General features: G+C 38.4%; 1 protein-coding gene across 1 annotated transcript in view; it reads left to right on the forward strand.

Annotated features, from left to right (window-relative positions):
• NOL8 (nucleolar protein 8) overlaps positions 1 to 10,730 on the forward strand; it is a 31,247-nt gene that overhangs the window by 14,555 nt on the left and 5,962 nt on the right. Inside the window, exons 10-14 of the mRNA XM_012808348.2 lie at positions 1 to 90; positions 373 to 463; positions 3,667 to 3,805; positions 4,505 to 4,582; positions 9,425 to 9,693. Coding sequence (XP_012663802.1) covers positions 1 to 90; positions 373 to 463; positions 3,667 to 3,805; positions 4,505 to 4,582; positions 9,425 to 9,693 — 667 coding nt within the window. The remainder of the gene's footprint in view (positions 91 to 372; positions 464 to 3,666; positions 3,806 to 4,504; positions 4,583 to 9,424; positions 9,694 to 10,730) is intronic.

The following is a 10,730-nucleotide window of genomic DNA, read 5'->3' on the forward strand; positions in this document are numbered from 1 at the left end:
GACAGCAGTGAAAATGAAGAATCTGATTCGGAAGATGACAGTAACAGGTTCAAAATTAAACCTCAGTTTGAGGGGAGAGCTGGACAGAAGGTTAGTGAAAACTAAAAATAAAACTTGAAACATGTCCTTTCATTTGACGTAGTCTTTAAGTCTAGGTAAATGCAGGCAGACCTTCACCCACATTTCACTGCTGGGAAATTTATATTGGGAGTGCTCTGTGATCCTCTTGATTGGTTCATAGGTAGGTGAGGTTGTGTAAATATATTAATGTAGTGAATTCCAGGGTGTGGGGAGGTGTACTTGGGGAATCATCGGTAGAAGCAATTTCTTGGTAATGTGGCTATCAGTTATATATGTTTTTTGTCTGTGTAGCTCATGGATTTACAATCACACTTTGGCACTGATGAAAGATTTCGTATGGACTCTCGATTTCTAGAAAGTGACAGTGAAGAAGAACAGGAAGGTAAATGCTTCATTGTCCAAATGGTCCTGCTGTCAGAGCTAGGTGACTGGGAGAAATCATCTGGTATACCTCTTTTATTTAACACATGAAGAAATTCTGTATACCAAGACATGGAATTGAAGAGTGTATAATCAAATGTTTAGTTAACTTATTTGTCTGTACATGTTGATTTACTTAGGAAAAGACAATTACTTGAAGCTGCCAGAAAGGTCAGGAGTAGATAGCATCCACCAATGTGCTGTTTTCTTCCATCTTATCCATGGCATGAGAAGGAGGTGAGACTCTTCCCTGCAGGCTGTGTCAGCTGCTCAGTAGGTTCTGGTTAAGGCCAGGAAAGACAGTCACATCACCCATGGTATCCTAAAAGGAAAAGTGTTCATCAACCTCCAGTGCATATGATGGGTGCAGAATTTTTTATTTTTAAGCAGTGTATGGTTGAATGCTATTCTGCTTCAGTGCATTCTTATTTGGATGTGTGATACCTAAGAATAATGATGCTATCAGAAGCATCCTAATTTCACTCTTTTTTGCTTCCTATAGTGTTTTCACAGCAGTTTTAAACTTTATAAGACCTACTCTTAAAAGACCCTACTTCATACATGTAAGCCATGTATGAGCTCCTTAATTTCCCTCTCTCAACCTCAGAACTTCTCTGTCCTTTCCTTATACTGTTTTCTCTACTTCCTGAGTTAATCGAATCTGCCTCTTAATCCTCACCATTCATTCTTCCTCTTTGTCACTTGCATTTTCATCCTTTCCTTTCCTTCTAGTTCCTTCCTCTTCCTGCAGGCACAGTTAAGTCTTGTGGGCCCCCCAAAAGCCATTCCCTAACCATGCAAGTTTTCAGGTTTCCATTCCATTTCTTTTTCAAGTCTTAATTTGAAATGAATACTCTTATTTGCTGTGTAGGATGTGCTTCTGTGTATAGTGCGCACCCTCATTTTCAGCCCACACTCTCAGGACAAAAAAATCTTTCCAAGAGATGTTCTAATAATTTTTATAAAAAATACCAGCTAGATTGCTAGCTATCATCTAAAGTGTGCAAGAAATATATCACTCGGGGTGGCACCTGTGGCTCAAAGGAGTAGGGCACCAGGTGGCAGGTTCAAACCCAGCTCCAGCCAAAAACTGCAACAAAAAAAAATTGTTTTCGTTACTAGTTCATTGTAAGTTCAACAAAACCAACTACTGTATTCTAGGGTATTATTTTGTATATAAATATCATTATTGCTTTTCTAGAATTATACTTTCAACACATAAGCATAAATTTAAAAAGTAAAAACATTTATATAGATACGGAATTAGTACTGCCCATGTATGATGCACATCCTTATTTTTCCCTCAAAAATTGGGCAAAAACATGTATATTATACATGATAAAATACAGTCATTGCATTTAATTCAGTATCAGTTGGCTTTTTATTGAATATAATCTCTGATTTGATCTCTGAATTCTTTGAGGTGAATATTATCGATATTGTATATTTCAGAGCACCAAGGTTCAGAGAGGGTTCATTTCTCCAGGTGTCACACTAACTATATGTCAGAGCTGACATTTGACTATTTGACTCAAAATTCTATGTTGAAAACACAGAAATTCTGTCACTTTTGTCTGTCTCCTATGACTCTTTTGGTATGTGGCCTCAAAGCTATAAATAATTTATTCTCTTAAGTATGGTGGCATTATCTCCCACAACACCCTCGTTAGCTGACCTATAGCATTTGTCACTGCTAATCATCCCTTCTTGAAATGTTCTCTTCACTTTTCTTCCCTTGAGTCATAACTTCCTGGTTTTCTTCCTAATTCCTAGTTCCTAATTCTCCTTTTGCCTCCAAATATAGGTTCTTCCCAAGATTCTGTGTAAGCCCTTGGCTTTAGCCTTCACTTATACTTGAGTATTTCCCAAATTTGGGTCATCTTTGCTTATGACTGTTCTGCTGAGCTCCTAACTGGTCTTTTTTCAATGCCTGTTAGATATTTCCCACAGGCTTCCCTGAATTTGTGTTAAAACTCACCAAAATTGAAGATCTCTCTTTCTCTCCATAAATCAGCTAGCTCTTTGAGACCCTTTTCTCTGTGTTGGCAATGCTTCTGTTCTTAAGGCAGTCAGGCATGGAACTTCTGTCTTTTTTTTCCTCCTCAATTTTTGAGGCAAAATTTTTTGTCCTACAAGTAAACAGCCCGTCTAGCCTATATTACCTTTAGCCTTTTGTAGCATTATATTCTACTTATATTCTATTAGGTTAAAATTGAAATTTCTATTTTTAGAAGTCAAGAATTTTTTAATATTAGCAGTTTCGTATGTTTTAACCTAATGCAACAGAACTTTTGTGTACTTTCTTACTTTAATGTATGTATTTGTTTTGTGTATGACACCTATCATGCTCTTCCAATTCTAGGGATGTTACTTGGTCTTTCCTACCCTATACTCTACCTGGTTTATAAAGCATTTTTTTTATCCAGTTAAACATAATTTCAACTTCCTTTAAACCCTTAGAAACTTGTGGGGCATCTCTGTAGGAAACTTAAAGAAGAATTTTATTCTAGTTTCTGTTAGCTGATTATTTATATCCTGTAATAAATTGAAAAAGTCATAAAGGTGTGAATGTTTTTTAATGTCTATAATCCAACCTGCTCAATATTCTCTGATATTTTTCTGTTTCTAGTAGTTGAGCATAGCAGTTTATACATATGTATTGCAGAATTCCATGATGCAGTATAGATAGGGCATATGGCTTTTTCCTGTAATACCTGTTACTGAATCAAAGACTAAAGCAGTTCTCTAATAGTATGTCATATTAAGTCAGTAAAATTACTGTTTTTCACTTTATTATTTTTAGATTTACATATAATTTAGATTTTATTTGGGGGATGTTAAAAAATCAGTCTGTGACCACGTTAGTTTTATAATTATTAGTATCTTACTATATCACATTTGCCAGTATTTACCTAAAAAATTTTAGACTTGCCACTGAGAGTCATTAAACCCAGACTCATTTTTATAGTTAGAAATGGGACTTTTTCCTTTTGGTTGTACAGACTTTCTGGGTTTGCTGTGGCATGAGGTTCTTGGGATAGAAAGGTTAGTGAAGTAAGGTTAAACTTTTCTTCTTCCTGTTTTAGTGGACTTTTAATGTGTTTAGGTGCTTGGGAAGTATTTGATGATTGAGACTTCTCAAGTTGGGTCTGCCTTTTCCCTCAGAGGTAAATGAAAAGAAAACTGCTGAAGAAGAGGAGCTTGCTGAAGAAAAGAAGAAAGCCCTGAATGTTATACAAAGTGTCTTGCACATGAACTTAAGCAGTTCTACAAGCAAAGGATCAGTACCTGCTAAGAAATTTAAGTATGGTTTATGTTCCATCCCATTCTACTGTATTTTCCTTTGCCATAAATGCCTATTTGAACTCATTTTAAAACGAGGTCATTTCTAACTTCCTGGGAAGGACACTTGGCGATATGCATCAATCAGACCCTGAAAAATATATACCTAAATTTGACCTAAGGATTCACTTCCAGAAACTAATCTTAAATCATTTCTGTATTTATATTCTTAGATCTTAGCAGCATTGCTTCTATTAATGAAACAACTGGAAAACATTTTAAATATTAACTGTAAAACTATGAAGCTATATAAAGGTTACTATTAAGGAAAATTTCAAACATATGTAATGTAGAGAGACTAGTGTAATGAAACCCCATCACCCAGCTTCTATAGTCACCAACATGTCACCAGCTTTCTGTACTTTTGTCTGAAACTTGCTTTACCCACTGACATGTTTTATGCAAATACCAGATAGTTTATCATTTAATCTGTATATATTTTAGTGTTTTAAAAATAACTTTCCAGGTTAAAAATATTCAGGAAATTGCTAAAGCAGGCAATTTAAAATACTATTTCTAATAAGATCCTAATTTTGTTCTTTGATGTTGTTTATGTTTATCTTTCCAAAAATTAGAATCTAGTGTTGAAGTGTAATTACTGTTTTTTGTATCAGTTTTCTTCAAACTGCCTTCCTTTAATTGCCTTCCTTTTTTTAAACAGGGACATTATACGTTATGATCCAACAAGACATGACCATGCTACTTATGAAAGAAAAAGAGATGATCAAACAAAAGAAAGGTAATTCAAGCTACTTTTTTTTTTTTTTTAAGAGTCTTACTATCTTGCAACTCGGTAGAGTGGGCAGTTGTCATTGTTTAGCAGGCCCAGGCTGAGCTCGAAGCACCAGCTTCAGTGTATGTGACCAGCACCCCTACTTACTGAGCTACAGACACCAAGCCTCAAGCTACTTCTTTTAGCAGCAGAAGCATAAGAATTAATCTCATTTCAGGCAATAAAGGATGGGCTGGGTGCCCATAGCACAGTGGTTAGGGCGGCAGCCACATGCTCCGGGGCTGGTGGGTTCAACCCAGCCCAGGCCTGCTAAACAAACAAAAAAAATAGCTGGGCGTTGTGGTAGGTGCCTATAGTCCCAGCTACTTGGAAGGCTGAGACTAGAGAATCACATGAACCCAAGAGTTTAAGGTTGTTGTGAGCTATGACATCAGGGCACTCTACCTAGGGCAACAAAGTGAAACTCTGGCTCAATTAAAAAAAAAAAAAAAGCAGGGAGTAACCAATATCCTATCCGTTATTCCCACTATAAATGTTTTAAGATATAAAACCAGCGATCTGGGAGGGTGAGAGAATTATTGACATGGTGAAGGAGATATTACCATTTTTTTTTAAAATTTTAGTTTGAATAGGAAGGCTCCCTATGTTGCCCAGGCTGATCTTAAACTCCAGGCCTCAAGCAATACTCTCACCTCAGCCTCTCAAAGTGCTAGGATTATAGGCATGAGACACCACTCCTATCAGTTTTACTTTTGGATGAAAGAATCTGGTGCACATAAATGATGCGTGCTCCTACTCTAGTATGAAGCCTTCTGTTTGTTTAAGCGTCTTGTGACTACTGTAACAAATCCCCATAAATTTGATCACTTAAAAGTACAGGAATTTATTTCCTTATATTTCTGGAGTCCAGAAATCCAAAATGAAGGCTGTTTGTAGGGTTGTATTCCCTCTGCAAGTTCAGAGAAATAAATCCATTTTGTGCCTCTGTCCTATCTTCTAGTGACTGCCATCAGTCCTTGATGTTCCTTGACTTGAGGCCACATCACTCCCATCAATACATCTGTCTTCACATAGCCTCATCTTTTCTGTTTGTCCCTCCTCTTTGTTACTCTTAAAAGGATAGGCTTGGCGCCTGTGGCTCAACTGGCTAAGGCGCCAGCCACCTACACCCAAGGTGGCAGGTTCAAATCCCCAGCCCGGACCCGCCAAACAACAATGATGGCTGCAACCAAAAAATAGCCGGGCGTTGTGGTGGGCGCCTGTGGTCCCAGCTACTTGGGAGGCTGAGGCAGGAGACTCGCTTGAGCCCAGGAGTTGGAGGTTGCTGTAAGCTGAGATGCCACGACACTCTACCCAGGGGGACAGCTTGAGGCTCCTGTCTCAAAAAAAAGGATAGTTGAAATAGCATTTACAGCCCACTTGTATTCCTGCCACATGCAGAATATGCCCACTCCCTCCCTTGAGTCCTCAGAGGTCTCATCCCTTTATAAAATCAGTTTGAAATCTTGGATGTTGTCTCCCCAACTCAGATCTAGGTACACATGAGGCATAGCAGTTATTCCTTGAGTGCAGTTCTTTTTGATAAGACCTGTGAACTAAAAAGGCAAGTTATCTGCCCTTCTGCTGATATACAATGGTGGAACAGGCTAAGGATAACCACTACAGGCACTATTTTGTGAGGGAAACGGGCACAGAAAGACTACTTGTTCATAGTAGCTCTAAATCTAGACAGCTAAGTGTTGGAAATTCTTTTATTAGCACTGCTGACTTTGCCTTGTGGGTCATTTTTTTTCATGAACGGTAGTGCATGTGTATAGCTGAGTAATTTTCTCAGCCGGCTTTTTGCTTGTAGAATTTAATAGTGCAAAACCTTCTTCATTTTAGAATATTTCTGCACGTATCTGTCTAGTCTGGTGGGTTTTTTTTTTTTTTTTAGACAAAGTCTTACTTTATCACCCTCAGTAGAGTGGTGTGGCATCACAGCTCACAGCAACCTCAAACTCTTGGGCTTAAGTGATTCTCTTGCGTCAGCCTCCCAAATAGCTGGGACTACAGACACCCACCACAACGTTTGGCTATTATTTTTAGAGACGTAGTTTCCCTCTGGCTCAGGCTGGTCTTGAACCAGTGAGCTCAGGCAGTTCACCTGCCTTGGCCTCCCGGAGTGTTAGGATTACAGGTGTGAGCCACCAAGCCCAGCCCCTTGTCTGGATATGTCTGCTAATATAATTCTCTTAAAATTTTTGTGGGATATCTTTGAAATGTCTTAGGGTTTACTGCATTAGATAAAAGTCATACAAATCATTAAGATAAGCCTTTTTTTATTCTTTTTTAGCCTTAGGTTTCTGATGAAACTGATGAGAAGTTTAACCTTTGTAGAGCCATATTATTTGAACAATTGAAGATTCTTAGCTCTGTCTAGGTTTTTTTTTTTTTTTTGAGACGGAGCCTCAAGCTATCCCCCTGGGTAGAGTGCCATGGCATCACACTCACAGCAACCTCCAACTCCTGAGGTCAAGCGAGTCTCCTGCCTCAGCCTCCCAAGTAGCTGGGACCACAGGCGCCCGCCACAACGCCCGGCCATTTTTTGGTTGCAGCCATCATTGTTGTTTGGTGGGCCCGGGCTGGGGATTCGAACCCGCCACCTTAGGTGTATGTGGCTGGCGCCTTAGCCGCTTGAGCCACAGGCGCCAAGCCACTCTTACCTTTATAGCAGAAAAGCAGCCATAGACAATATGCAAGCAATTGAGCAAGGCTGTGATCTAATAAAACTATTAACGAACGATACAATTTGGGTTTCATATAATTTTTGCGTGTTACAAAATCATTTTTATTACTCCCTCCCCCCCCCAATCATTTCAAAATGTTGGGGGAAAAAAATAGGCTTAACATAGAGTTCAGATGTTACTAGGCAGCAGCCTGGACTTGGCCTCTAGGCTATAGTTTGCCAATTCTTACTTTAGATTATGTTTTCTAAAAGTGTCATAGAGGCCAGGTGCGGAGGCCAGGGTGGGTGGATTGTCTGAGCTCACAGGTTCAAGACCAGCCTAAACACAAGCAAGACCCCATCTCTAAAAAATAAAATAAAAGTGTCACAGATTTGATTTTTGCTTAGCAGCCATTTCTTAAACTTTATCTCATATGCCTTCTGGTGATTAGGAATCTTCAAAACCATTAAGTCTTATCTCCTTTTAAAAAAAAATCCTGCCTTTAGTTTTGTTCTCTCCTTTCACATTTTACTGTAAGCATTAAGAAAAAAACAGACACTACCTTCAACACTTTCCTGGAAATCTCCTTAGCTAGATCACCTAGTTAATTGGGTATATTTTCTATTTTCCACATTAATATGGAAGAGAGTGTTGCTAAGCTTTCTGCCACAGCATAGCAAAGATCCAGTTTCCAATAGCATTTGCCTTAACATTTTGCAATTGCTTACCTGCAGCATCTTCATAGCTACTATTAATGGTTTTCTACTCATGGTTTTTTAAGACCCTTCTAACTTTTGCTGTGATCCTAACCACAAAAGTCATATACTACCACCACATTGGCTTTATTCTGTTCATTAAAAGAGGTCACTAAGTCCAGTCCATGCTCAAGGAATGGGCAATTCCTGGAGGAATTCTTCTTTCTTCTCAAGGAAGAAGTATCAGATTTTGGACAAATTTTAAAGGCATCTCTTGGTAATTCAATGATAATCACTTAATATCACTCCATTATTCATAGAGCTTGGTTTCATAAGGGGCATATCTGCCTGAAAACCTAGCCAGGTTTATTTAATGAAAAAAACTGCCCAGCTATTTTTTTTTTTTTTTTCCCAGAGATGGGGTCTTTCTGTGGCTCAGGCTGGTCTCAAACTCATGAGCTCAGGCAATCCACCTGCCTCGACCTCCCAGTGTTAGGATTATAGGCGTGAACTGCCATGCCTGGCCTAGGATATACTTGTCACTTATTTTAGGTAATACATTACAAATTTCAACCTGGTCTAGAGGAAAGGGATTTTTTTTAAAGTGGACTTAGTAGCTTGAGCCTATAATCCCAGCTACTCAGGAGGCTGAGGTTAGAGGATGAGGCCAGGGGTTCAAGATTGGCTTGGGCAACACAGCAAGACCTCATCTCTAATAACAATTTTTAAAAACTAGCTGAGTGTGGTGACATGCACTTGTGGTCTCAGCTACTCTGAAGGCTGAGGTGGGAGGATCACTTGAGCCCAGGATTTCACAACTGTAGTGAACTATGATCACAGCACTGTACTCCAACAGCATGGGCAATAGAGTGGCTGTTTTAGACAGTACGACCCCTCCTCTAAAAGCAAAAATGAAAAAGATCTTAATTTTTTAATAGTTAAAAGCTAAAAACTCAATATTGGAATCTACCATGTAACTTTTGTCTAAGAACAGATTTATAACAAATATATGAAAAATTTGATTCCAAAAGAGACAATACTTATCACATTTATAATTCATTTCTAAAGCTGAATTACAGTTAATTACTTTCATATCACTTTGGAAAAATTCTTAGAATTTAGAACTTAAAATGATCTTAGGAGTCCTCTGGTTTAATGTGTTCATTTTGGATATGAGCGAACTGAAGCCCATTGATGCCAAGTGATTTCTTACCTCTAATTTCTGAAATATAGTTCAGAGGATAAGAGATCAAGAATATGGACCCTATTTAATGTTTGCAGCTGTTTGAGATTTGTGGTAAAGAAAAAAGCAAGGCCACGACTTTGCATTTATTAGAGTTTTATATGTCGATCTAAGTTATCTAAGGTTTTTTCCTTTCCTTATTTCTGGAAATCTTCCATAACTTGTTTCTTTGTGGTACATATGCCTATACATGTCATTGCAGTAAAGCAAAACGAAAGAAGAAAAGGGAGGAAGCTGAAAAAGTACCTGAAGTGTCTAAAGAAATATATTATAACATTGCTACGGATTTGAAAGAAATATTCCAAGCTGCAAAAGATACCAGCGAAAAAGAAGACACTCCAGGGAATGAGGACTGTGTTGGAGAGAAATCTGAGGAAATCAAGGACTCTGCAACTCTGACGAGTGGAGCTGAGCAGCCTGGTAGCTTCACATTCTCCTTTTTTGGTTCAGACACTAAAGACATGAAAGAAGGTACTTTTTTTTTCCTCTACTTTTTTATTTTAGGCAGTTTGAACTAAGCCTGTGTTAAGTGGAACAGAGTTAACATTAGCTAAATAAAGTATTCTTTCTTCTAAATAGGAAAGTTGTTTGAGAGTCAGTGTTACATGACCATAAACTTGATGTTCCTGAAGCTGTGAGAGAAACTATTTTTGCATTTAAGGGAGCAAAATTCTAGCTAGCTGGCATATAAAGGGGAGACAGAGAATAATGTACAGCATCCCTTCTTCTAAGTAAAAACAATCATGAAGAAGTATGTTAAGTCATATGTTTAAGTAGTTTATTATCTTATATGCAGTTAGAGACACCATGACTTATATAAAACTGATGGAGAAAATAGAAGAAAAGAAGTAATAGGTAACCTTCTTGGCTTTATACAGATGTGCTGCGTCACTGATATGCTGGTTATTTCAAAAGTTATCCTTGGAGATTTGTTAGAACCTAGAGAAGAGCAGAAACACCAGTCCCTACAATGTTGCATTCTATTTCTGGGAATCTACCTTTGAAGGCCAAAATGGGCCATGGGTTAAAAACACCTGTTCCTTAGGAAGCTGTTTTCCATCCAGTGTTCAAGATATTCACGGAGCTTTCTGGGAGTTCACTATAAAAAGTAGGATATAACTATTCAGAAAGAGTACACATAGCAAACTACAGTGATTCAGGGGGGCTGAAGTGGGTGCATAGCTTGAGCTCATGAATTTGAGACTAGTCTGAGCAAAAGCAAGACCCTGTCTCTACTAAAAAATAGAAAAACTGAGGCAAGTGTATCATTTGAGCCCAAGAGTTGGAGGTTGCTATGAGCTATGAAGCCATGGCACTCTACCTAGGGCAACAGCTTGACACTGTCTCAAAAAATAAATAAATATGGGGGGGCCTCACCTAACGTGCATAATGCGATGGTACATTTCAAAACTATTAAAAAAGAGTATAGGTCGGCTTGGTGCCTGTGGCTCAAGTGGCTAAGGTGCCAGCCACATACACCTAAGGTGGCGGGTTTAAATCTAGCCTGG

The sequence above is a fragment of the Otolemur garnettii genome, unplaced genomic scaffold, assembly GCF_000181295.1.
Source record: "Otolemur garnettii isolate 467f Iridium unplaced genomic scaffold, OtoGar3 scaffold00088, whole genome shotgun sequence".
In the NCBI taxonomy this organism is placed as follows: Eukaryota; Metazoa; Chordata; class Mammalia; order Primates; family Galagidae; genus Otolemur; species Otolemur garnettii.